The sequence below is a fragment of the Cucurbita pepo genome, chromosome 19 (genome assembly GCF_057944985.1).
Source record: "Cucurbita pepo subsp. pepo isolate OVF chromosome 19, ASM5794498v1, whole genome shotgun sequence".
Lineage (NCBI taxonomy): Eukaryota > Viridiplantae > Streptophyta > Magnoliopsida > Cucurbitales > Cucurbitaceae > Cucurbita > Cucurbita pepo.
In genome coordinates this window covers 11,438,810-11,464,965 of record NC_141816.1, presented here as the reverse complement: position 1 = coordinate 11,464,965, position 26,156 = coordinate 11,438,810, and the positions used below count along the sequence as shown (strand labels likewise).

Genomic DNA, 26,156 nt, shown 5'->3' with positions numbered 1-26,156 from the left:
AACACACACAAACCATAATTCATTCCAACTTATTAAAAGTTTCTCACAAGGAACACCAAAAGAAACATTAAGTTAGTTATAAATCAAAGTTCGCGTCAATTCTGGAGGATTATTGTTCCGAAACTTCCCTCTGGCCTCTGCTGCTCTTATAATTCTTCCCTTGCCTGAGGAGCTCTTCAACCTCTTCGAATTGCAGCCCTTTAGTTTCAGGTACCAAGAAATAGATACCAATGAGTCCAAGAAATGAGAATCCTGCGAACAGCAGGAATGTACCAGCGGCCCCAAGAGCTTCCACCAATGTCAAAAATGTCTGACTCACAATCAGATTCGAAATCCAGTTTGAAACTGCAGCGATTCCTCCTCCGGTTCCTCTGTATCTGAGTGGGTAAATTTCAGAGTTCAACACCCAGGGAACTGTTCCCATTCCAGGTGCGTATGAAATGATGTAAAGCCCCATCACCACCACAGCCAAGAACCCTATTTTGCTCGGGCAGCCTTCCGTGAACCATACTCGGTGCTTCGACCGACATGAACTCCTCACATCCTTTGTCAAATCCAAGCATGCTCCAGGAAGATACTGATAATTCATTCAACATATGGTTTTGAGTGTCTGTTAATTCGTTACTGTCATTGGTATGAAGAATTTAAAGCAATAGAGAAGCAGGCTTCACCTCACTGTCTCCATTGGCACAGAAGCCACATTGTTGCTTCAAACATGACATGCAATTCCATGAAGATGCATCTGGAGCTGAGGCATAAGCTGAACAAGTGGAGTTGCTTCCAAAGTGAGAAGATTCCAAGGCGTCGACGGGCGGAGCGTGATGAGCAGATTGGAAGAACACTCCAGCCAACACCACAAGGCAGGTGATAATCCCTATCATCGAGATGAGCATAAGACGTCTTCTACCATATCTATCGACCGATACCATGCTGACAACGGAGCCAGCAGCGTTGAGAAAGGAAGTAACGAGAGAAAGCGCCATGGCTGTCGTATTGGAAGCATATCCAGCAAACTGGATGATGGTTGGGCTGTAGTACATGACAGTGTTGATACCACAGAACTGCTGAGCTACTTGCACCATGATCCCGGCGTAGAGCCCTCTTCGGACGATTTGGTTGCTCAAAGCACCTTTCACTTTGGCTATGATACTGCCATCTCCAATAGCTCCTGCTTCTGCCTTTTCAGTCTCCACAGATTCATGCAACAGTCTCATCTCATCCTCAACTTGATCAGCAGGATAGATTTTCTCCAGAATGGCTCTTGCTTCATCTACTTTATCCTGTTCATCACCATAAATGTGTATCAGTAAGTTGAACAGTCTACTGCTACTCTTGTTTGAGGAAAAAATGGTAGCAATTTAAAAAGTTAACCCGTCTGTAGAGCCACCTAGGAGACTCGGGCAGCGATAACATCAAAACAAACTGAACCAGAGGTGGCACTCCTGCTACTCCAAGCATCAGTCGCCATGTTAACTTGGTCTGCAACACAGATCCATAAGAACTCGAGTTTGCACTTAGAACACAAAATTCAAAAAAGAAGATCCATTTTACCTTAGTGAAGGCCAGGTTGATTAAATAGGAAAGGAATTGCCCTCCTGTGATTAGCAAGCCATTAGTGCTAACAAGAGCACCCCTAATTCTGGCGGGGGAAGCTTCTGATATGTAAAGAGGAGCTGTCATGGATGCCATTCCAACCCCGAACCCGACTATAAGTCTACCAACGATAATGAAACCGGGAAAAGGAGCAACAGCCATGACAATTGCACCAACGAAGAACACTACATCGGCGATTAAAATCGCCTTTTTTCGTCCAAATTTATCATTCATCCAGCCACCTATTGCAGCACCCACGATAGCACCTGCTACAGCCATACTTACAATGGTTTCCTGTGCATAACCAAAGGATGAAATTAAGTACTTGTAACAGCTCAAGCACACCGCTATTTGCTTTGTAATAGCTCAAGCACACCGCTATCAAATATTGTTTGCTTTGTAACAGCTCAAGCACACCGCTATCAAATATTGTTTGCTTTGTAACAGCTCAAGCACACCGCTATCAAATATTGTATGCTTTGGCCCATTACGTATTGCCGTCAGCCTCACGTTTTAAAACGCGTCTGCTAGGGAGAGATTTTCACACTCTTATAAGAAATGTTTCGTTCTCCTCTTCAACCGAGGTGGGTCTCACATTACTACATAAAAGAGACATAAAACCAGCAGATAACTTGCCTGTAGCCATGTTTTCCTATCAACAACTTCAAAGTCCTCTCTGATGTAGAGCATAGCCCCAGAGATCACACCTGCGATGCATTGCAATCAAATGGTAAATAACATCATTGTACTCGTCATCATCGAACTACATCATGTCAAGGTCGGGAATTACCGGTATCATATCCGAAAAGGAGACCACCGATCCCAGCAGACAGAGCAAGGCGCATAATGTAAGGTGTCTTCCATGTCGTTTGCCAACATTCTAAACACTCTGCCTTGTCTGCCTTTGCAGCACCTCCTTCCACCATTTTGACTCGATCCCTTCAAGAGTTCCTACTGACTCCAGACGTTCGTAATAACAGATGGGGGAACCTTAATATTTTCAAAAATAGCCTGCACGGGAATAAATCAAGTTCTTTGCAGCCATTAAACAAACAAACGAAAATCAAATCAATATCATCTAATTTTCAACCAATTGTGTTCTTATAGACCATAAAAAGTCATATCACTCTCTGATTGTACATTCTATTTCAGCAGCTTACAATTAAATGCATGGGCGTTTTCTGATCCACTCTGTCCCATGATTTTATCGATTCACTCAACAAGATTCGTATGAACTTGGTTATATCTCAATATGGAAACACAGTCAGAGCTATCCCATCCAATAAGATGAGTTAGCCAGCAAGAGCTCAGTTAAAAGACAAGAAGAGAGACAAAGAAAATGAATCATACCAATAATTCGTGTCAATTTGGGGTTAAACACAGCAGAAGAAGCTGAGAGTAGAAGTGGGTGTTCTTGGAAAGCAGAGGTAATAAGAACATATATATAAATAGGAAGCTAATAATAGCGATTGAAGTGGTTACGTGAGGCTAATCGCTTTAGATGGGTCCGTTTTCTATTTTAAAATCACTCAAGATAGAATATATAAATTCATGGTCGGAAGTTCGTGTTTTGAACTGCCTGCATTTCAAACTTCCCTTCTTCGTCGGAGACGACAATGGATGTCGCCCACACCAACCCATCTTCATAAACTTCCTTCCACCCGCCAATTTCTGGTTATTCCGACACATATTTCCCACTCTTCTGCTTTTCTAATCTTTTTCTTTATTTTTTTTAGATTTATTTTGAATTTCCTCTTCTGTCAGATTGTTCAATCATTTTTTTTCTTTTTTTTTTTTTCTGGTTTAATTCTGTTATTTTTTTAACTTACTGCCTTCTGTTATTTATTTATATTTAATTTATATTCCAAATTCCTAATTTGCATTTTCCTTATATTTAATTTATATTTGATTTTTATCACATATATATATAGAAACTTATTTGTATTAAAATTAATGATGAATGAGGAGAAATTGGTCGGAGAAGGTACCCCTAACTCGTGAGGAAAAAAATGATATATTTTTTTATTAATTTAATTTAAAATGTTTTAACTCGGATGGACGATTATACCCCTGCACTTGAAACTGCGTAGCCCTAAACAATTCTAAATCTAAGGGCTGAGATTTGTTTGTATAAAAATCCAACGGTTTACAATTTTCAGCGTCTTCTTTATATTCACCATAGACCGGACTTTCTCTCAAGAACATTCATAGCTCCGCCCTGGTCCTCTTGCGATCTCTGATTAAAATTCTCTCTGTTCATAAGAATAATTTGTTAGTTTCTTCTTAGATGCTCCTTTCTGATATATGTGCTTTGTTTATGTTGTTTGATTTAGATGAAAGTTTGTGTTTGTATGTGTTTTAATGCGATGGGAAACTACTTCGAGGAAGATTTTTGCTCGGAGGAAGCAGACTGGCTTTCCTTTTCAAGGAGATCCTCCGTAATGGATGGTTTCATATTCCATCGCCTTGTGGAGTAGCGTCATTGTCGTTACTATCTGGGATTGGGGCCTTGAGACATTCAATTGTTTTTTTCATCACTGGAATTTCTGTTTCGATTTTGATTTATGGCGTTGTTTAATGATTGTGTGTGGCGGGGGATTTAAGATCCAATCCCTTACTTGATTTGGAGCGAACTTATTGATGTTTGTATAGTGCCAAAGTTAACGTCACAAAGGAATTTCAGTTGACGTTGATGGCTCCTCTTTGGAGCTTCCGTCGACTGGTGGTATCATATTCCATTGCCTTGTGGAGCAGCGTTGCTGCCTTTACCATTTGGGACTGGCCATGAGACCAACATTCTTAGGTTTTTCTTTAAATTCTTCATGCCCAATTGCCAATGCCAATGACGATATCGCTTAACAATATACCATCTTTCGGGACTGAATGGCTTTTTCTAAGCCTTGCTGTTAATCCGCAATTCCGAGGCATCCAATTTGGCTATGAATGTTTCTGGGTGTTCTTTGTTTTCATTTTCTTTTGCAGATTATAAATCTCTTGGAAGAACGGACAAGTTTTGTTCTTCATCGTCATGACATGTTTTTGGGATATGGTTGCGATCTGGGTATCTTTAATCCATCTTCCTCAATGGATGTTTCTTATCATAATTACCAGGCTTTACCTGATGTATATCTCTCAGAACAGATAATCAAATTCAAATTTTTACTCTTATTTGCTTCTTATCTTCATCCAAGTTCATTTACTTGCAGAAATTCTGGTTTTTTTTGTCTTCAGATTATCATTGTCAATTGTTGAAACATGTCAACTCAATGAACAATTATTGAATTTAATCCATATTAAGAGAAATAAATCATTGTTTAGGCCACAAAACTCAGTTCCTTTCCTAAAAGGAATCCTTAAGAGCTGCCGCTGATTAGTATACAAGTTTTGTAGTACTACCAATGACATCCTAAAGGTATCTTCCCAACTCCTTTTAGCAACAAAATGAGCCTATATTGAAATTTAAGATATAGATAGTGAATTTCAATTTCAATATCTTAAATGTTAAAATATTCATGATCTTTTGACATAGGAAGGATCAGTTGTAATCCAGTTATAATCCTATTTTGTTGGGTCGACCTTACAAACAGAAGGTGTCTCCTCAACAAAATATTCAAGAACGAAATCTAGCCCAACCAAACCAGATATTCATAATTTAAATTGGATAGCTTGGGTTGGGTTGGTTGGATTATCAGATCATATGAATGAATGTTCTATGAATGTTCTAATAGATGGCTATACCGAAAGAGTTAGAACAAAACCAATATAACGAACTCTCTACAATTAGTTTTCACTTAGTTCAGGAAAAGAGCCTGCATCCTTTATAATCGGAGTGATGCTGTGAATGGTTCTATAAATCTCCTCAGCCTGTTCGTGAGATTTATCACTTTTAACAAAGAAGTGAAACTCCCTTTGAATCTCAATTCTGCTGTAACCAGGTTCCTTGTTCATTCCTGATTTCTTCATCATACCTCTAATCTCCGCAACATTATCCCATAAGCCAGACGCCGCAAACCCATTTGCTAAAACCACATACTTCCCAGCGTTGCCAGCATCCAATGCCAAGTAATTTGCTGCTGCATGTTTCATCAAATCTATGTCTTCGTGAACCTTACAACCCCCGACCAAAGCACCCCATATAACAGCGTGCTCCTTGCAAGGTGCATCGACAACAAAATCATATGCCTCTTGCAACCTCCCAGCCCGTGCGAGAAGATCCGCCATGGCAGCATAATGTTGCCCTCTTGGTTCTATTTCATACGTCGTCTTCATCAACGATAAGTATCGCCATGCTTCCGATACAAAACCTCCATGTCCACAAGCAGTAAGAACCGCAAGGAAAGTAACGTAATTCGGTCGGTAACCTTCATTTATCATATTATTGAAGGATTCCAAAACTTCAGAAACTCTTCCATGGTGGCCATACCCTGATATTAAAGCAGTCCATGTAATCACATTTCTAGTTGAAGATTTGTTAAATACCTTACGACCATCTGATATGCTACTGCACTTGAAGTACATATCAACAAGGGCACTAGACACGACAACATTGTCGCCGATTCGACACTTAATCAGAACTCCATGAGCTCTCTTTCCATGTTCCAAAGAAGCTAAGCTAGCACAGGCTCTGAAAACTGATGCAAAGGTATATTGATCAGGCATTAAACCAGTTCGTCTCATTTTAAAGTAAATCTCCAATCCAACTTCTCCAAACCCTTTCTGTACATATCCAGCAATCAATGCATTCCATGAAACCAGACTGTTCTCCAGCAATTTCTCATGAAGAATATTTGCAGTTTCTAAGTCACCTAATTTGGCATATAATATCAGCAGTTTGGTTTTGAGATACTCATTGGGTAGATGTCCAACAACAACCATTTGGGCATGGATTCTTTTTCCTTTCATATACTCTTTCCTGAAAATGCATTCTTGTAACAGAAGGCAGTAAGTTTTGGAGTGAAATCGGAAGGGCATACAGCACAGAAGTGCAACCGCCTCGCTCAATCTCCCCGTTATACATAGGCTCTTTAAGGTTCTATCCCAGGAGGAGGAATCTTTCTGATCTGGCTTCACCTGAGACCTGGAAGTTTCTAAGGATAGATTAAAACCCTAAAAACCCAAAAACCCAAAACCCTAAAAATGAAAAGAAGGTTTGCGATTAAATTTGATCAAGCAGGAGATACTTTAAGCGTCGAACAGAAGAAATCTTAGGGCAGTACCTTAGGGCAGTATATAAAATTATTACATAACAGGCAACTATAAGAAAGAATTAAGAGGAAATGAACAAGGAAAGCTGAAAACCTGTCGTTGACGTATTCAGATTTATGCCGACGACGAATGGTCGCGGTTGCGCCGGCTACAATCGACTTGGTGAACAGATGAACGACGCCGGAAGAAGAAGGCCGACCACAGAGGCGCATTCCAGCATTTCGATGAAACAGAACAAGGGAGGTTTCAGATGGGACATTCGAAGGGAAGACGCCGATGCAAAGAAGAGAGGCTGTGGCGGCTGAGAGACGAAATATCCAATTTGCAAATGATAGCCATTGGCGGCACGGTAACGCCCGGGTGCAATGGGCTTAAGAGTGCTTAAAATGATGATAAAAATGGTTCTAATTATTTCTTTATATATATATCTATTTGTTTCGGCTTGCTTTGAATTATTAATCTAAGCAGATAATTATAATGCGAGTTTCCAAACGACAAAGCAAGGTAAGACTCGAGGACAAAATTCTCTCACCAACGTTAGAAAATTTACAGCAAGTTTGAAGATTTGGGTTCCTGTCTCTCTGTTCTACAAACAGTAAGAGCGTTGACGACCTCACATTCTCTATAAATCTAAAGGGGTCATCATCGCTCAATGCTCGAGAGAGGTATTTTCCAGCATCTATCTAATAAGCAATTTGGATTCACAGTTTCAGGATATCATCTCCATGCAGAGGAGGTTGCCATTGCTCTGTTTTTCCAGCCAAGGTTGAGAGCTCCTTCCGCTTCTAGGAGTCTGTAGTTCTCGTTGTAATCCCTCAACAAGTTCTTGACGGCTCCAGTTACAGAGGAGCTCATTGGATATTGAGTAAAGCCAGCCATTTTCATTCTCATCATCCACTTCCCATGGAGTTCATGACGTTCTACTCTTTCAAATCCCTCACATGCTACCATGTTCACTATGTCTCGGGCAACACAGTGCTGCTCTGCCCTGATTCGCTGCTTGTCGTCTCTTGAACGAGCTACGTCTATTGACTCGAACATAGCAGTATAATAGTCCAGCGTCTCTATAAAACGTAAAAAGAACGGGGACGTGTTGGTGTTGGATTCCTGCTCAACAATAGTTACTACCTTTGGTGATAGACTCTTAACCAGCCTTAGAAGACGATCTCGATGATTCTGTGTGCTCACGCTCTCATCTGGCATGTGGTGCAAGGCATATGGAAAATTTACAGCCAAGGCTTCTCCAGGTCGTATTCGAAGATCACTGCGCTCGACCTTGCAACCAGACATTGCAGCAGCATGAAATTGGAAGGGAATTCCTTTAGACTGAGCCAGTTGAGCTAGCTTCTGTCCCACAATTTGAAGTCCCCCTCCCCGAGCATGAGCTGATTGGGAATCATCCACACCCGTAATGCGAAGAAGAACTGGGGGTCCACCAGGCCGATCGGCAAGATCCTCAATGAGAGGTATATACTGACTACCCTGTGCAATTTGAAAATCAATGATGTGGATTACGGGTTCATTTACCATAGCCTCCCAAATGAAAGCATTTGCAGATGTGTAAGCAAATTTGAAGTATGGGCATATCTGGAATAGAATAGACATATAGGACATAAGTTCAGAGCTTGACGGCTCTTCGCACTTTAGGGCCTTGTATATTGCACTTCCAGATCGCTCCAACCTCGCTCTAAGCCCTTCCAACAAGTAAGCTCCCAACCTCTGGGCTGGATCACCAGAGACCGAAACCATCTGCCCCAAAACATCCATAAACGATGTTGCCGCATTTAAATCAGCCTCATGAATTGCTTGAGCACACCGGATAAGAGTGTCCCGAAGACTTAGTCTAGGAATTGTTTCGATCATTTGATTCCAGTTCCACTTTGCCATTGAAGCATCTCGGTTCTCCCCACCCCTGAAAGAACAGTAGCAGCTATCCACAATATCAGTTTCTGGTCCCAACAAAGAAATCTCTAATTCCTTCAGCTTGTGCTTCAATTCATAATCATCATCAGTTACCGAGCATCCACTTTGCGGCGATCCACATGTGTTGTCAAAGGAATGATGTTGATCAGAAGAGCAAGTTTGAGACCCTTGTGGTGAGAAGGGGCTCCTGGAAGACAGAACACTAACAGCAGAAGGGGAATTACAGGCGCTCAGATAAGCAGTAGCCGGGAACGATTCGAGAGTGAAGAACTGATCCTTATAGGAAGAAGAAATAACACTGTTTCCCTGACTGCTTGCATCGGGAGAGGCATTGTTTTCCAAGACGTGGAAATGAGATAAATAGAAAGAATCCATCCCTTGCACAGACTGGTGATACATCTCATGGATCACAGATGAAGACTGACGATTCGGAGATGCTTGCATCTTAGTAAGAAATGAACCCACGGCCGGAAGATCTCCGCCACTAGCGGTTGGTATTGTAAGTTTCTATGAACTTCTAGTCAGATATTTTAGGTCTCAGAAACCTTTAAAGATCAGTTGTTAAAACATATTGCTTTCTTTATGGTAAGGCGTCGAATCGCAGAATCCCCAAAATCTGCAGAGAACAGATAAAAACTCAATACTGCAGGTTTCAAATTGATAAGATGCTTAAAACAAATTAGATCTTACACAATCAAAGATGCGTGAATACAAAATACTGGGTAAGAAAACTCAAATTCTCAGAACAAGTTCTTCAAATTGAGCTATAATACAAAATTCGGTGCATATATTAGAAGATCTAAACTACAGAATAGTAATGAAATACAAAAAACAGATAGAAGATAGAATCTCTCTCTCATTTCAACTACCACACAGAGAACAATCACACAGATATTTGGATAATCGTTGCGAGATTTTTCACTCGAATAACTAGTTCTTCACGTAATACACAATGATCATACCAAAACAAATATACGCTTAATTCTCCAAGAAATTGCCACAGCTCAAACGAAAACTAATCAAGGGAATGGAAACAAAAATCACTTGTTAAGCTGGTTCTGTAAATTAGAAGAAAACCAAAAAATTGATTTCGTGATTTCAGTTTCACAAACTCAAAAAGGCTAAAAATACTCATCAATTGGTGGTACCTTGAAACTACCACGTTCTAATAAAATCAAAAAATGATGAACAAATGAGAAAAAAACTCGGAAAAGGAAGAAAGCAAACACATGACGCGTTTTCAATAAACTCCAGAACGCAACGAACGCAGTAAATTTACAAATCCAAGAGGAGGAGAAGAAGAGTTCATCCACTTTCGACACCAAAGACGAATAAGAAGAAGAAGATCTTAATCAGAAGCAGCTCACCGTACACCAAATTAGAAGTCAAACTCACAAATCAACACCAAACCCCAAACATTTATCCATATTGATCAAACAAATTAAAACAAACTCCGAGATGAAAGTGATGGCGACGGCCAGAATCTCCCGCCGGCCGCCCAGTAAACAGTACAAAAAGTTGAAAACAGAAGAATTCCAAAACAGAAGAGAAACAATTGTGTACCTTGATCGAAGAGGGCTCACAAACACAAAACGCTTGTTGTGCAAGTTATGCAAACCGAAGTCTGAAGAACATGTGGCGAAAGCAATGACAACTAAACAAACCCGCCGAGTCCCGTCGGCCTTTTAAATGGCGGTTCATCAAGCCTACCCTTACCGTACTAACGTAATTACGAAAATGCCCTTGCTTAGATAGAAATATTTCCTTCTTCGGCTTTGTTGCCACCGGAGGAATCAATGCTCCTCCCATCCATAATTTCAACAGACAAAATTCAACATTTATTTTTACAAATAAAAAGATAATTAATTATAATTATATTATTTATTTATTTATTTTTCCTCACACCCATAATTAATTCTCGACACTTGTAGTTTCCTGTTTATTATTATCTTTTTTAAATAACTATTTCAACGACCTCATTTCCCCTCCCACGTGGCTCCTTTATGATTTTTCCCACCAAATTGTAGTGAATTTTAATATTTGATTTTTTTTTTTTTTTTTGTTTGACAACATGTGCATAAATTATGGATAAGATATAAGTAATATTATTATAATTTTGTTGAGTTTGTTTTTTCTATTGGATGGACTATTTCAACCAAAAATAATAATAATAATAATAAATAATTACAATTATTATTACGTAAGTATGACTTATAGTTGATGTCATAAAAAACTATTGGCAGATGATTTTCGAATAGTTCGCTATGAGATAGTCCTACCGTTTAGACAGCTCATATTATTATTTTTTTTATTTTACTTTATAAACTTTATTTTATTATTATGCACCGCCTGAATTTTGTCACGTATTAAGCTATTTCATAAAGTTGAGATATATAGTTTGGTTAAATAAAAAAAAAAGTTAGAATGGGAAGAAAAATGGGGAAAGGTAGTTTGGTCAGAGGTTGGAATTCAAGTGTGTGGTGATTTCATAAAGTTGGAGATATGTTAATTGTACTAACCATTTGTGAAATGTACCTTCGTTCTCAACTAATCTTTGTTTAATTATTTATTTTTATAATATATCGTGTTGAAGGGATAGTGACTTGTATTGATGCCATTCAAATTAATACAACCATAGTTTAATTTGAATTATTAAAGTCGTAGACTTTGGGTTTTAAATGTTTATTGTTTTGGTGGTGGTCTTTAATCAAAGATTTTAAAAACCGCGACTTTACTAAATAAAGCTCATGATGTTTGAATATGGTCTTCAAAAGCCTTGCTTTCCATTCCATTTAATTGTTGACTTGGACTCCAATTAGTGGGCAGTTTATAGGCCGGGCAGTGCAAAGGGCAGGTCAGAATTGAGATTATTGGGTATGGTTAACTTAAAAATTATTATGTTAATATTTATGCAACATTTTATTTGATGGATTAAGGGAAAATATGTAAAAATTCCTTTGAGTTTTTCCTTTCGAGTTTTTTTCTAAAAGGTAAAATACTTACGGAAATTTTTTCATACTTTTGTAAAAAAATGTATATTTTCAAAGTCCAGTATACTTCTGACACTCTTTATTTCTCAAATTGATGAGGGACTCCCAATTCACTTCCCAAGCGTCTTTGTTTGAGGCTCAGTCTCCTTGTTGGCACATCGCCCGATGTCTAGCTCTGATACCATTCCAACTCTTATAGAGAATGTTTCGCTCTCCTCCTAACCCAACCCATGTAGGATCTCCCAATCTACCTCCCTTTGCGATCCAACATCTTTTATGGCTCTCTCTGTACCTTTTGTAACTGTTCAAGCCCAAATCATCTAAGGACGCGTTTACAAAAATACAATATTCTACGTTTATGGGAAATGGAGAAAACAAGGAATAATTTCCAAATCGGGAAGGAGAAATAATAATTAGAGTCGTCCGATCCAACTGAATGCAATGCAAAACGACAGCGTATAAAGGATATGAGTCGTGAATTGACGGCGGAGAGGAAGATAATGCAAAACGACAGCGTATAAAGGATATGAGTCGTGAATTGACGGCGGAGAGGAAGATGAGTGGAAGCGACAAAACCAGGGGCTTGACGCGGTTTCTTAGAATGGCAATTTCGAAATTAAGTAACAAATTAGGGCGTTTAGTTAAAAACCTCTCCTCCCAAGAAACGTATACGCGCCTAGGGATCTGCAAAGAAGCAGCATGCAATTTCGTTTTTATATCCATCCATTTTTAATTAGTGACATGGCATTTCGAAGGTTCAAATACATTTCCGCGGAGCAGCGCTCCGCTGCTGCACGGTGTAGGATAACACAAAGAAAATTATAATTTTCAAGATAAATTTCTAAATAGAAATTTAAAGAGAAAAAAGAAAATGGTTTGTTTCGGTCCAATCATGGCTATGGAATTTTCTTTAATTAGCAAATTAAAAAAATAATTTAAAATGACGTGGCATACACAGCCACCGCCAAAAGAAAAATAAAATAAAAAGATTTAAAGTAATATTAATTTGGGAGGGGTCCAATTTAATGTAGTTCGTCAGGGTGAGAATTTGAGAGTGCTTTTTTAACTTGCAAACGTGTGTGGAATTATCTTTTGCTTTTGTTTGTTTCACACAAAAACAAAACAAAACAAAAAGCACATAAATTGACGAGTGTGGATAATGCATTAAATTGGTAATTATTACGTGGCACAATTTAAAAAAAAATATATAATAATACATATTTATTTACAAATTTACAAATAGTAATCTAAATATTTAAGTTAGAATTTGGTTATGAGACGCGTTCCAAAATTACTTTATTTTTGTAAATTTAAAAAAAAAAAAAAAAAGAAAAAAAAAAGAATCAAGATATGCTCAAACCTTTTTAAAAAGGAAAAATAGTTTACTTTTTATTTAATTGCTTTCACATATGATGACCCTTTTTAGCTTAATGTGTAACTGCAATCCCTTTCAAAATAATTGCTCGCGTTTTGTAAGAAAATAATTAATTAAATGAAAAAAAAAATTAAAAATATTTATTTATGTTAGTCCAATAGGAAGGACCCGTACCGAAACTTCGATCAAAGCCCACAAACTTTAATGGGCTTTAAAGACCATGGCCCAATTTAGAAGGATTTGATGGCAAGGCCCAAACATATTGCACTATCGGTATGGGCCGTGGCCCAAACATATTTTTATTTTATTTTATTTTATTTTTTAGTAACAATAATAAATTAAAAATTTTGAACACAAATTTGAAACAAAAAAGTTGATTTAGGTGTTGATATATGTTAAAATTTGGCTGGCTTTGTTTGTCTGTTGGAATGTACAAATCCAAATAAAGAACAAAGTGTTTGGACAGATTTGGTCGGTTGTGTAGCTACTGAACTTACCACTTGTCATTATATATATTTTCGTATGATTTGGTGTGACACCATTAACTTCAAATAAAATTGGACTTCCATTTTATTGGTCATTAAAATTCCCAAATAAGGACAACCATCTACCCCTTTATTTTAATTATTCATTCTATTACTTTTTTATATAATATTTCAGATCATGTATTAACCTTAATAAACAAATTTATAACAAAAAGTTAGTGTATCTTACGTATTTTCTTTTAAATTGCTACTCAAATGATTAATTCTTTTTTTTTTTTTTTAATATTTCATTTTATTTAAAAAGCTGCGATAAAGAATGGTCCATATTTTGTACAGACAAGCATGTGTGAGTATATGAACTACTTTATATTGTGCAGCTACTAATATCTCATTAAATCAGTTTTTTTTTTTTTTTTTTTTTTTTTTTTTTTTTTTTTTAAATTTTGTGTCGAATAAATATAGTAATTTACGAGTTAAAGAGATTACATATGTACTAAATAAATAGGGTTTCGAGACTAAATATATATTTAAAAAAAAAAAAAAAAAATTGGAAGAGGGTTTGAAACAGAATTATTTTGGGAAATGCCATAGAGCAAAGGAATATGAATGGGGTTTGAATTGGAGTGAAATTATGGAGAGAAAACCAGCGAAAAAGAGTACTCTAAAGGGAACTTTACACAAAGCTGATTAAAACTTTGAATTGACAACTGAAACTCAAGAAATTGAAAAAGAAAAAGAAAAAGAAAAAGAAAAAGAAAAAGAAAAAGAAAAAGAAAACCCCAACAATATTTGGGCTCCATGGTCCACCCTCTCTGCAAAGATAAATGATTATTATTTAATTAAAGGATTAAAGAAATATTTGAGATTTAAGAGTATCCCTTATATAGTAAGAGTGGTTGAGTGGCAGTTACATAGAACCATCCTTAATTAGGGGATGCTGTTGGTGGTGTATGGATTTATAATATAATAATATTGTTGATTAAGATAATAATTAATGAATGGTGTAACGCCCAATACAAATGGATATAGTAAAAAAATAAAAATAAAAATAAAAATAAAAATAAAAATAAAAATAAAAATGCATGGCACGGCACGGCACGCCTTGTCTTAGAGAAAGAGAAAAGAAAGGGAGTCCCTTTATTTCTTTTCAATCTTTCGGATTACGAAGCCCAAAAAAAAGAAGGGAAAAATAATGGAGAGAGTGAGGGGCTGGGTGAGGGGCTGGGTGAGGGGCTGGGTGAGGGGCTGGGTGGGTGCTTTTGTTGAAAGTGGTATCAGAAAAGAAGCATCTAATCCACCAGCTTGTTGTGTGGGTATCTGCAGCTTTGGGGTCGGCATGCCATTCTCAGCCAAATGCTTGCAGACAAAGGCACGTATTCTGAGACACCAACAAACCCCCTTCCCCTCTTCACTACACATTAACCGCAGAGAAAGCGAAAGAGAGAGGTAATTCGAATGTTGGTATGTTTGTCTTTGTCATACATTATTGTTCAATCAAACCAAACCCCTATGCCCACATCTTTTTTTTTTTTTTTTTTTTTTTTTTTTTTTTTTTTTTTTTTTTTTTATATACCGTTCTTAAATTAAATATACTTAGTTGAAGCATATATTAGATTGGTAATAGTCCAATCACAACTGTTAGCCGATATTGTTTCTTTGAGCTTTCCTTCTCGAACTTTCCATTAAGATTTTAAAATGCATTTTCACACTCTTATGAGGAATGTTTCGTTCTTCTTCTTCTTCTTTTCATTGATGTGGGATCTCACATCAAACGTTTTTAAACAGTAATTGATTTTTAAAACTGAAAACTCATGGTCTCTATAGAACCATGAACCGTTTATGTTTAGTAATGAGATCCCATATTATTTGGAGGGGGGAATGAATCATTCATTACAAGGGTGTGAAAACCTCAACTTAGTAGACGTGTTTTAAAACCATGAGACTAACGATGATACATAACAGGCCAAAGCGGACAATATATGCAAGTAGTGGGCTTCGATTGTTACAAGTGGTATCAGAGCCAGACACTGGGCGGCGTTCCAGCGAGGACGCTAGACCCTCAGAGGGGTAGATTGTGAGATCCACATCAGTTGGAGAGGGGAACGAAACATTTCTTATAAAGATGTGAAAACTTCTCTCTAGCAGATGCGTTTTAAAACCATAGACTAACGACGATACATAACAAGCAAAAGCGGACAATATCTGCAAGTAGTGGGTTTCGATTGTTACAAATAGTATTAGAGCCAGACACTAGGTAGTGTTCCAGCGAGGACGTTAAACCCTCAGAGGGGTAGATTGTGAGATCCACACCAGTTGGAGAGGGGAACGAAGCATTTCTTAGAAGAGTGTGAAAACCTCTCTCTAGTAGATACATTTTAAAACCACGAGACTAACCACGATACATAACAGGCTAAAAGAGGACAATATCTGCAAGCAGTGGGTTTCGATTGTTACAAATGGTATCAAAGCCAGACAACGGGCGGTGTTCCAGCGAGGACGCTGGACCCTCAGAGGGGTAAATTGTGAGATCCACATCGGTTGGAGAAGGGAACGAAACATTTTTTATAAGAATGTGAAAACCTCTCTGTAGTAGTAGATACATTTTAAAACCATGAGACTAACGACGATACGCAACAGGCCAAAAGGGACAATATCGAGTAGCAGTGGGCAAAACGGTTAAATGTTTTAAAATTAATTAAGCATTTTGGAAATCTACTTTGAAGAACTAAATAGATGATTAGTATGTTGATTGTAAGTTCCAAGTATGTGTGGTTTAGGCGTGTGTTGTAGCGCCCACATATCATTCGGTTTGAAGGAAGAGGGGGAGGCAGAAAAGAGGGTCGCCATCATCTCCAAAGCTAAAGAAAAGGAGATTGCTTTTTGGAGACAAAGTGACAGACAAAAGTGAGAGACAAAAGTGACAGACAAAAGTGAGAGACAAAAGTGAGAGAGGGCATCACCAAAACCTATTATTCCTCCAAACACACCCTTCCATGTGCTATTTAACAACATTCCCTTGTCTCTTCCCCCTTGTTCTTTTCCCCCCTTCCCTCCCGATTCTAATTCCTTTTCTAATCATTTTCTTCATTTTCATTCACCCACTCAACGAACTCATCACCCCCAATCCGACACACTTGTAATCATATCTATATATATACCCCATTCCTTAACAATCTCAAACACTTGTGTGTTGTGTTCTTCTTTTGTTTTTCTTCAATGGGTACGCACCAATCCAACCACCACCCATCTCTTCTCGTTCAATCCTCCATTGCTCTACTTCAAGAGAGATTCAGACAGCTTCAGAAAGTGAAGGAGATGAGAGAGGAGAGAGAGCTTGTACGATTGCTATCACTTTCCAACCCCAAAAAACATGGCTTGTTCAATACTTGTGTGTTGTTTGAACCCTCCGTTGCGACGATGATGATGCTACCGACGACGACGACGACAAAGATGTTAACTTTGCCTCAAACGACGACAAAGATGTTAACTTTGCCTCAAACGTCTCTATCGCTTTGGCCGACGTCGCCATCACCAGGCAAGAAGCTCACCGTTGGTGTTGGTGTTGGTGTTGATGTTGATGTTGATGTTGACGTGCCTGCATTGATGAACTTATGGCCGGTGGATAATGTAACTACTAGTACTAGTACTAGTTCGTCTTGTGATAGCGGCATCTCATTGATTAGTAAACTAGAACATGATCATGAGTCTGACTCTGATATCGATGTTGATACTTCTCTTCACTTGTAAACATCAAATTTTCTCTTCCTCCAATCCCCTACTTGCTTCAATATTATATGCTCAATTACTTTTATTGCGTTCTCTGTCCATCAAATTTATCGTGAACCCACGTTGTCTAATTAAAAAGTTGATCGTGGATTTATAAGTAAGGAATACATCTCTATTGATATGAGACAATGATTCTTAACAGTCCTAATCACATTCATGCACAAACAAACATGCAACGTTGATTATTAAGAAATGATCATTTCGACCATGCGGGTATGTTTTTTTTTGTTCTTTTTTACTTAAAAATACAATGGATCTAGCATTGTTGTTGTGTTCTTGATGAAACCCACTTCGTGTTTATACGAATGGAGACAAAGAGATGGGTTGGATATATAGTAGGTAGTTGGTAGCCATTAAAACAAGTTAAAGAAATGGAGAGGGAGATTTTGGTGGCGAATGTGGAAGTTAGGTAACTATTTTGTTGGAATGTGAAGGAATATTTTGTAAATGTTTGGTTGTGTTTTAGGGTTTTAGGGTTTTAGAGAGACGAATAACCATCGTGGGTCGATCGATCGAGCGGTCGTGAGCATCTTAAAATTTGTGTTGTAAGTTAGTATGGTGTAAGCTAGTCTGAATACTCACGGATAAGTAGTAGAGAGGAGGGGTTTTAGAAATGCACGTGAAAAATGAAAGGGATGAAGAAGGGGATAGCAGAATTGTCCCATAAGGGACAGAAACCACATTCACAGAGTTGAACCAATCATTTTGGGTTATTTCAGGGTTGGATTTGGCCAACATTTACCCCATATTTTGGGGGGTGTCTTTGCTCTCTCTCTCTTGCCTCTTCCTAGTTTTGTTCATATTTCTGCCTAATAAACCCAACAAAAAGATGCTATATTTGTTCATATTCTCCTTTCACCTTGTGTATAATTTTCAAATTTTGATTGCCATTTTTGGAAGCTTCAAAGCAACCACAATGGCGGCATTGTTGTTCCTCCAACGTGGACAACCACGTTTGAGTTGGTAGTATATGTTTATGTTCAGTGGGCTTCATATTCTCCATCGATCATAAAAAAGGGTTTCCAATATGGGAGCTCGAGGAAATGCCTCAAACCCTAGTAATAGGGTTTGTCTAATAATATGTATTTAAACCTTCATTCCCTCCCGGTTTTAAAAATGTTTAAAAATGTGGGATCTCACAGTGACCGTAACAGCCTAAACCCACCGCTAGTGGATGTTGTCCGTTTGGAGCTTCGCCCAAGATATTTAAAACATGTATGCTAGGATAAGGTTTCCAAACCCTTATAAATAATATTTCGTTCCTCTGTCCAACTGACGTGAGATCTCACAATCCACCTCCCTTTGAGACTAGCATTTTTGCTAACACTCATTTCCTTTCTCCCATCCATGTAGGTCTCTCTCCCCCACTCCACTCCCTTCAAAACTCAGCGTCCATGCTGTCATACTGCCTTGTGAGCTTCGTCCTCCCTCCCAAGGTGACAAGTCACCTGTGATCTCACAAAATATTAGACAAAATTTAAGAATGGTTTTATAACTACTGGTGTCAAATGTTCATCCAAATAATTCTCATTAAATGAATTATTATCATTATTAGAAAGAAGTAAAAGAAACCCAACGAAGATTGTTCCCCATTATCTTGTAATCTTGTAATTAAGTTAGCGGCCCGGCTGCCTCCTCGGTCATATCACAAAGTCCAATGGAATGGCCCGTCAACGTATTGGGCTACAGGAATGGCTCGTTAATATATTGGGCTACAGAAATGGCCCGTTAATATATTGGGCTACAGTAATATCCTGTTAATATATTGGGCTACAGAAATGGCCCGTTAATATATTGGGCTACAGTAATATCCTGTTAATATATTGGGCTACAGAAATGGCCCGTTATATATTGGGCTATAACAATGCTCCTTTAATATATTGGGCTCCCTGATGGCCCATTAATGCTGTAGCCCAATTTCAAACTCCAAAATGATCGGCAATGGCCCCTCATTCTCAGCCATAAACTCCCAGTTTAGAACTGAAATGATATGGTCTTAACTTACGATTAACAATACTAATCCTCCATTAACGCATAGTTTAATCCCGTCAACAGAACACTCTACATTCTGGATAACATCTCTTCTTCCAACAATATGGCCTGAGCTCAACAAGCTCGATCCACGAACTCAACAACAATGGCCACCTCTCTCAGAACTCGAATCCACTTCTCAATCTTCCCCACTTCAAAAAACCCACCAATTTCTCCCCCTTTAATTCCGATCAACGTCCCGACCCCTCTTAGAAGCCCTTTCCGGCCACTTGCATCCTCTTCGCCGCCGAAATCTCCGGCCAAATCCCCGAAGAATACTTGGCCATCGGATCTCAAGGCAATCGAAGCACACCCAATGGAGAGCTCGAGGTTTCTGATCATCGGAGCCGTTTCAGTGGGCGTTGCCCTGTTTCTGATGGGTTCCGACGGGGAAAGGGCTTCGGCTTTGGGGCCTGAAGGGCCTTTGGTGGAGGAATTTTGGGACAATGTTAGAAGATATGCGATTTACGCGGTTACTGTGAGTAGTGGTGCTCTTTACACTATCCTTCTCCCCATTTTTGAGCTGCTGAAGAACCCCATTACTGCTGTTCTTGTTTTAGCTATTTTTGGGGGTACCATTTTCATTATCTCTCAAGTGCTTTCTGCTATGGTTGGTGTCAATGAGTTTTCTTATGAATATGCCTATTGACCAATGAAATGAAGTTTCAATCTTATCTTCTTTTTTTTTTTCAAAATTATATCCCAATTGTGTCTGAAAAGAATTGTGATCATCCCGATCCGGCTGGGGATGTCCGCCATTAATGGAGTATAAGGTCTAAGAGCCACATAAAGGGCCGTGTTCTTCCTCTGTTTTCTTTCCATCTTCCTCTCCTTCCTCTTCCTCCTCCTCCTCCTCTTCACCGTCACCTTCCATTTTTGTCGACGAAGGAAATCTGAAACGGAGGGAGAGCTCCACCACCGCCGCCGCGTCTTCTCCTTTTCTTTTTCATCATCTTCTTCTTTTCTGTCCTTCATCACAGTTTTCTTTTTCCGGAGATTCCCCTTGAGCAAAAGCAGAGATCATCCAAGTCCAACCAAGACATCACTTCAACCGAAATAAGAATATACAGATCCATACCATTCCAGAAGGAAGCGGAAGAACGAAAACCGAAAGAATTTTGTTCTTAAAATGATGTGAAACCATGGGCCCTTACCAAAAGAACGAAGTCCCTAATTTGCATTAATCACATTTGAAAAAAATTCGAGATACAAATTTCACAATAGCTTAAATCTCAGGGTGTCGATTAATTGCCCATGTTCTTCCTGTTTTCCTCTTCTTCCACGTTATCAAGTTCAAGACGCCTTTTTTCCCTCTCTGATTGAAAACCCATGAATTTATCAACAGAGAATGGACGTCTGGTTTAGGTTGCATCCATGTATTCTTCTGTGGACTGCTGGTTTTGGTTCACCAGATTCACATTCAAATATGTGAAGGAAGCGTTATGAACTCCCCACACCCTTAATTCCTTCTTTTCTCTCCACCTAACTCCCCATTCCAGAAGGAAGCTACTTGCCGTTATTGAAACAACACCTCCAAATTTGAATCCATATTCAATTCTATATTCCATTGAAAATTACTTCACGAAATCACCACAGCCACTACCAACCTTCCAAACAGAGCTAGCCATCAATTAATTCTGGCACAAAACCAGTATATAGTTTTGTTTGTTCTTTTTGTTTTCCCTTTCCCCTACCTATAAATACAGTTGCTTCCCATTCACCGCCTCTTGCCTCTTAACTCAAAACATTCCCTTTCTCTCTGTTTCTTCCTTCCAAACAGAGATGGCCATGCCTTTAAAATGGCTGCTTCATTCAACAAGTTACCCTCTCGGGAACCCGATCGAGGTCCCGAAAAGCGAACAAGGGAAAAGGGGTTGTGAAGAAAAATGCGATTCTGGGTTTCAAATGCCTCTTCATTACCCTCGTTACAACAAGGCAGATTACCAGAAGATGGAGGACTGGAAGGTGGATCTGCTTCTCAAGGAATATGGCTTGAGTTTTCATGGCAGTTTGGAGGAGAAGAGGGCCTTTGCAATGGGGGCGTTTACATGGCCTGATCAGAATTAATGGCTATCATCTCTTTCAAAACAAACACTCCACTGTTTCTTGAGAGCTCAGCTCAGCCAGTTAATGGTGTATGGTGTTAGTGCCTATGAATTCATAATGTTCATACGCTATGGAGTATCCAACTTTCTATTAGTCCAACACAGTTTCTAATATCCCATCAGTTTTCTGTATAATAAGAAGGGCAACGCTTCTTTTGTTTCTACTTTCTTTCTGTAGACTTTGTTGTGAAGTATAATAATTGAAATCAGCTAAAGTTTTCAGAAATAAGAACGACAAACAAGTAGCAGGCTGCCTCATTCATCTAACTATGTTCAAAACATTCAGTATATGTCTTATAAGCTTAGGAGAGATGTTCATACCGAGATTGATATAAATCATTCATCCACGATTCAAAGTCACGTATGCTGAATTGTTCAGATGCTTGTGATACGATACCGTACAACGCTCGAGAGCCTCCGACGATAATTCTGCATCTCTTCAACGTTCTAGCCAGGCATGTTCTAACTTAAAGAACTTAAAGAACTGCTTGTGATATGCAGTTCTCTTCCTTCCCAAATACTCAATCATGCACAAAGTATAGACGCAGATGAATTCAAATTCGTAGAATCCCTTTACAGAATCATTATTAACCATTTGGTGATTCAGTCAAATCCATAGCTGCAGTCCCGTCACCGTCTGGCATTCTCCTGACCTCGTTAAGAAGCCTGGTGAGCTCTTTCATTAGTTCCTTACGGACATGCTCGCAACGTTCCTTGGTGACAGACGCTTCTGCAAAAAGAGCCTCAGTAAGGTGCTGATATTCATGAAACCAATCGCCATCGTTACTCTGAATACCATGACCATCACTTGAGCCTAGAGAGCTTTGCCGTCTCCATCTATCTAGATAATATTTATCAGGAAGCTGAAAGTAATTCTTTATAATGAATATGCGTAAAGCATGTCTGCATAGCAAGCCTGAGGATTCAAATTCCTTACAAGAGCAGTGAATCTGTTCACTCTCTGCAATCCACATCACAAGACATTCTCCATCCATTTTCTTAAAGTGGCGTACGAGATATGATCCATCGGCCATTTCAGATGCAGCATACTGCATGGCTAACACTAGTTCGTGCTGCAAAGCATTGAAAGCAAAAGGGGTGAGGATGCTTCGTGCATGTTCTTCAATAGGGATATTTGTCTTAGCTTGCAAATACTGCATCTCCTGATGCTCATGGCCTTGGAAGTTGGCTGAAATGCCAACCTGAAAGAATTTGAAACAACAAAAATGAAAGATTCAAGAACAGTACAATAAAAGATTTTATCAAAGGAAGTATTTGATTTCCCATTAAGTTACCTTCTCAAAAAAGCTACACAAACACGTCTGTGCATTAAAAACTCCTTTTAAGAATGAATCAACAGATTTGAAATAGGCTGGTGTAGCCATTTGAGCTAAAAGACAACCTCTTATGTACGACGGTACCCAATATTCCCGAAAAGAAAATAGTAAATCAATGTGCTTGTCCGAAACAAGGCCGAACATCGATACCATTTGACCCCATCGAATATCGAAATCCTCTGTACTCTCCACAGAATACAGCAAATCAAATTCGGCTTTGAACTCTGCATAATGTGATCCAAGATGAAGAGAAAACCAACTAGATACCTTTGACAAAATATTCCATTTAGGAATTATGTGCTTAGTGGCAGGTAATTCAGTTCTTATTGCATCTCTAAGCCCTGGATCAAGATCAGTCAAAATTGTCTGCGGGAATGTTCCTCTCATGAAACGAATAAAGGTCTGTAATTTTAAGGTGAAGATGAACAAATTCTCAGAACAGCATAAACTAATATGAACATAGAACAACAAAGAGAGTAATATACTATGTGTACCTGCAAAGCCCAAGCAAACGAACGAGACGTTTCATCTTGCAACAAAACACAGCCAAAGAAAATAGTCCTACCATGGTTATCAATGCCAAGCCACACTCCCAATAGTAACCCATATGTGATTGAAGAATAAGTAGTATCAAAATAGACTACATCCCCAAACATGGCATAAGCATTAACAGAGTATCCATATGACCAAGCAACATGTTCGACCTTATCATTTGAATCAACTGTAAAGTCATAAACAAACTCTTCATCCGATTCCTTAGTGGCTTTACATGCCTCAAGAAGCTCCATTGTATCAATCTCTCGTTTCTCGTTTAGCAACGCGTCGTGTTCTTGAACAATCTTCTTACGATTTTGAACAAAGTTTCTAACATCTCTCTCCAAAAAAGGCAACTGACCTCCATGAATGCCCTTTTCCAATTCCAATACCTTTACTATACGATGAATGGGAAATCCAGCTTTGGAAAGCAGAAGTATGCGTTCTTGGTCGGCCTCGTGAATTTTACGATACGCAGGAAGGAGGCGAACTTGGTCATCTTCAAGGAGTTCATGGTTATGTACATTGCTGAATTGCACTACAAACCACTGTGCAATTCCTTCACATACTTCCTTTGACAAGTACATCTTAGCATCACACCCACAACGCACAGATTTCCTATCTCTATGATGCTCCCCAATGGGCTTTTTCTTAGCAGGTGCAAATCCTGAACGATAACAAACAAAATCTCGTTTATAAACACCCAATTGTGGGCTAAGTCTTGACCGCTCTTTCCTAATGGAAAACCCATTGTTCCTAGCGAAATTCCCATAATACTCAAACGCATCATTGTCAGTCTTAAACACCATCCCCACATAAGGGGCAACCATGGCTTCAGATGAAACCCTTTCGGACTTCACTAACTGCGCTGCAACACAAGTTTCTTCACCCTCTCCTTCGTACGAAACATAACATTTCCAATCCCCACAAGGGCATTGCTGCCGTCGAATCCATACGTTTTTCGATGGAATGGATGTCATTGGCTAATAATACATCAAATTTCTCAACACTAACGAATCTATTGATGACCCTCCTTTACAGACATGACAAGAATTTACGCCAAGAGAAAGAGAGGCGTGATTTAGTGGGTTCGAAGTTGAATTGAGGTAAAAATTTACAAACCCAGAATGATTTACGTACCATAGATGATGGGAAGTGCGTGATTAAACCAACATTCCTCTTCGGTTCAAATCTCACCGGTTGGCTTGTGTTGTGTTCATCTCCCTCCAGTGTTTCCCCTTCGCTCCTTTGGAGTCCGGATGGTTGCACCGAACGGAAGAAGAGCTCACCCAACCCAACTTCGTTTTGGGCTTCTCTGTTTGTTGGACCTGTAAGAACATGTTGACCCTTTACTAGAGTTCAAGCAATTTCTTGAAAGTTCTTGCCATAAATTTTGATGCTTTAATTAGGTTGGTTAGGGTTAGGTTCATCTCCTTCATAGCCTTTTAGGTTTTTGATAGGAAATTTAAATTCTTACCATTTTAATCCCTCCACTTTAATCTTTAAAATTATATATATATAAAAGTTTTGAAATCATATCATTAATTTATTAAAATAAATATATAGAAAATAAAATAGAATAAATTTATTGAGACAGAAACCTTATATCAAATAAATTATAGATATTCATAATTCATTACATTTATATTATAAGCGGTATAAATTAATTAATATTTAAAAGTTAGTCCCATAAATTAATTGAATTCTTCTCCTAAAATTATGATAATTAGATTTAAATGTCTTGTATTGTAATAAAGCTTTGGAGCATGTCACGAAGTCGAAGAAAGCAACTCTGCTCAAAGCGGAGAGAAACGTCCTATATGCTTATGGAATGGTTTAACATGTTATTTGATTACAAGCAGCATTTTGTAGCTAGTAGCCCATTCGTAAGAACCCTATACAAAATTCCCGATCAAATTATAAGTTAATGTTAAAACTTTCAAGATTGTCTATTCAATCACTCGAGTTTGAGAAGTTTTTAATATCGACCCATTTAAAACTTCTCAAAATATCGAGACTAAATAAGTAGAATCTAGAAAGTTAAACTACCAAACTTATATATTTTTGAACGAAAAAGTAAAATTAGTAATTATGAACTTCGAGAATGGTGGGCAAGGCGGGACACCATCTAGAGCACGATCGGTCAAACTTGAAACTATCAGAGAATTGAACAGCAATGCCTTGAGAACCAAACTGTTCAGAGTTTGTCAAAAGAAACTCGAGTTGTTCTTTGCTAACAACAATGGTGGCGTTGGGAAGTTTGCACAAAGTTGCAGGCTTGGTAATATCGTCGTCATCATCAATAAGAACATGAGCGGGAGGCGTAGCAGTCCCGCGCCCAACTTCTAGCACCGAGCTTGTTAGCTTTAGGCCAGCGATCTTCTCAACTGGCATAGCCAAATCGTAGAGTTCTTCATGCAAACACATGAAATCCTTGATCCTTTGGAACGGCGGGAGATGGGGTGAGCTGATGCAATTTCCCATTGTTAGTCGATGTCAATGAATGAGGGCTTTGTCTTGGTTTTGTTGCTGATAATTGAGTTTAGCGTTGCCTTAAGTTTGTTCAACCTGCTAACCAATCACTTAATTAGGAATCATTATGGGATTTTGGTTATTTTTTTGTTTTTAAGATGGATTAATTAATCACTTAACTTCTGGTTTAGGACACGTAGATGGGTCCTAATCTATGGGCCCCACACGCATTCAGTTTCCAAAATTTCCACTCTTTTTATTGGTGGAAAATGAAATGGATGCCATATTTAAAATAAATAAGTGCATTTTTTTTTTCTAAT

At 38.5% G+C, this 26,156-nt stretch overlaps 6 protein-coding genes and 1 non-coding gene across 10 annotated transcripts; 3 read left to right on the top strand and 4 right to left on the bottom strand.

Moving 5' to 3' along the window:
- LOC111782076 (inositol transporter 4) lies at nt 1-7,027 on the bottom strand. Of its 2 annotated transcripts, none has more exons than XM_023662857.2 (7): nt 6,892-7,027; nt 2,384-2,604; nt 2,230-2,300; nt 1,552-1,887; nt 1,372-1,479; nt 672-1,280; nt 1-577 (listed from the first exon to the last, which is right to left on the bottom strand). In XM_023662857.2, exons 2-7 carry the CDS (start codon nt 2,517-2,519, stop codon nt 110-112), a joined length of 1,728 nt encoding a protein of 575 aa, XP_023518625.2. In that variant the 5' UTR covers nt 2,520-2,604; nt 6,892-7,027; the 3' UTR covers nt 1-109. The 2 variants fall into 2 exon arrangements, with proteins under 2 accessions (XP_023518625.2, XP_086975939.1); XM_087119813.1 differs by lacking the exon at nt 6,892-7,027 and adding an exon at nt 2,944-3,350.
- Nucleotides 4,430-4,521, top strand: LOC111782340 (small nucleolar RNA SNORD96 family). Its single transcript, XR_002813090.1, has one exon. It is a non-coding gene; the product is annotated as a small nucleolar RNA SNORD96 family (small nucleolar RNA).
- Nucleotides 5,312-7,026, bottom strand: LOC111782078 (Tetratricopeptide repeat (TPR)-like superfamily protein). Its single transcript, XM_023662861.2, has 2 exons — nt 6,892-7,026; nt 5,312-6,670 (listed from the first exon to the last, which is right to left on the bottom strand). Exons 1-2 carry the CDS (start codon nt 7,008-7,010, stop codon nt 5,374-5,376), a joined length of 1,416 nt encoding a protein of 471 aa, XP_023518629.2. The 5' UTR covers nt 7,011-7,026; the 3' UTR covers nt 5,312-5,373.
- Nucleotides 7,028-7,303: 276 nt separating the features above from the next.
- On the bottom strand, nt 7,304-10,444 carry LOC111782077 (scarecrow-like protein 13). 2 transcript variants are annotated; one of them, XM_023662858.2, is made up of 2 exons: nt 10,285-10,444; nt 7,304-9,337 (listed from the first exon to the last, which is right to left on the bottom strand). In XM_023662858.2, exon 2 carries the CDS (start codon nt 9,163-9,165, stop codon nt 7,516-7,518), a length of 1,650 nt encoding a protein of 549 aa, XP_023518626.2. In that variant the 5' UTR covers nt 9,166-9,337; nt 10,285-10,444; the 3' UTR covers nt 7,304-7,515. The 2 variants fall into 2 exon arrangements, with proteins under 2 accessions (XP_023518626.2, XP_023518627.2); XM_023662859.2 differs by lacking the exon at nt 10,285-10,444 and adding an exon at nt 10,089-10,270.
- Nucleotides 10,445-19,360: 8,916 nt separating this feature from the next.
- On the top strand, nt 19,361-20,075 carry LOC111781569 (uncharacterized). Its single transcript, XM_023662238.2, has one exon. It carries the CDS (start codon nt 19,495-19,497, stop codon nt 20,035-20,037), a length of 543 nt encoding a protein of 180 aa, XP_023518006.2. The 5' UTR covers nt 19,361-19,494; the 3' UTR covers nt 20,038-20,075.
- Nucleotides 20,076-20,226: 151 nt separating this feature from the next.
- Nucleotides 20,227-21,760, top strand: LOC147786730 (uncharacterized). Its single transcript, XM_087120201.1, has one exon. The coding sequence runs from the start codon at nt 21,171-21,173 to the stop codon at nt 21,453-21,455; it is 285 nt and encodes a 94-aa protein (XP_086976327.1). The 5' UTR covers nt 20,227-21,170; the 3' UTR covers nt 21,456-21,760.
- Nucleotides 21,720-24,734, bottom strand: LOC111781568 (putative protein FAR1-RELATED SEQUENCE 10). 2 transcript variants are annotated; one of them, XM_023662236.2, is made up of 4 exons: nt 24,505-24,734; nt 23,325-24,397; nt 22,789-23,232; nt 21,720-22,695 (listed from the first exon to the last, which is right to left on the bottom strand). In XM_023662236.2, the coding sequence occupies exons 2-4, from the start codon at nt 24,342-24,344 to the stop codon at nt 22,081-22,083; spliced, it is 2,079 nt and encodes a 692-aa protein (XP_023518004.1). In that variant the 5' UTR covers nt 24,345-24,397; nt 24,505-24,734; the 3' UTR covers nt 21,720-22,080. The 2 variants fall into 2 exon arrangements, with proteins under 2 accessions (XP_023518004.1, XP_023518005.1); XM_023662237.2 differs by having other exon boundaries at nt 23,325-24,031; nt 24,505-24,733.
- Between the last annotated feature and the right edge of the window lie 1,422 nt (nt 24,735-26,156).

Bases quoted from the DNA above. Each gene is read 5' to 3' on its own strand.
- LOC111782077 (XM_023662858.2), bottom strand. From the start codon at position 9,165: ATGCAAGCATCTCCGAATCGTCAGTCTTCATCTGTGATCCATGAGATG.
- LOC111782078 (XM_023662861.2), bottom strand. From the start codon at position 7,010: ATGCGCCTCTGTGGTCGGCCTTCTTCTTCCGGCGTCGTTCATCTGTTC. The intron at 6,671-6,891 runs GTTTTCAGCTTT...AGAAACTTCCAG, and splicing joins TCTGAATACGTCAACGACAG to GTCTCAGGTGAAGCCAGATC.
- LOC111781568 (XM_023662236.2), bottom strand. From the start codon at position 24,344: ATGACATCCATTCCATCGAAAAACGTATGGATTCGACGGCAGCAATGC. The intron at 23,233-23,324 runs GTACACATAGTA...TTAAAATTACAG, and splicing joins CGTTTGCTTGGGCTTTGCAG to ACCTTTATTCGTTTCATGAG. The intron at 22,696-22,788 runs GTAACTTAATGG...AAATTCTTTCAG, and splicing joins TGTGTAGCTTTTTTGAGAAG to GTTGGCATTTCAGCCAACTT.
- LOC111781569 (XM_023662238.2), top strand. From the start codon at position 19,495: ATGGCCACCTCTCTCAGAACTCGAATCCACTTCTCAATCTTCCCCACT.
- LOC147786730 (XM_087120201.1), top strand. From the start codon at position 21,171: ATGGCCATGCCTTTAAAATGGCTGCTTCATTCAACAAGTTACCCTCTC.
- LOC111782076 (XM_023662857.2), bottom strand. From the start codon at position 2,519: ATGGTGGAAGGAGGTGCTGCAAAGGCAGACAAGGCAGAGTGTTTAGAA. The intron at 1,888-2,229 runs GCAAGTTATCTG...GGTTATGCACAG, and splicing joins ATAGGAAAACATGGCTACAG to GAAACCATTGTAAGTATGGC. The intron at 1,480-1,551 runs GTAAAATGGATC...TCTGTGTTGCAG, and splicing joins TCAACCTGGCCTTCACTAAG to ACCAAGTTAACATGGCGACT.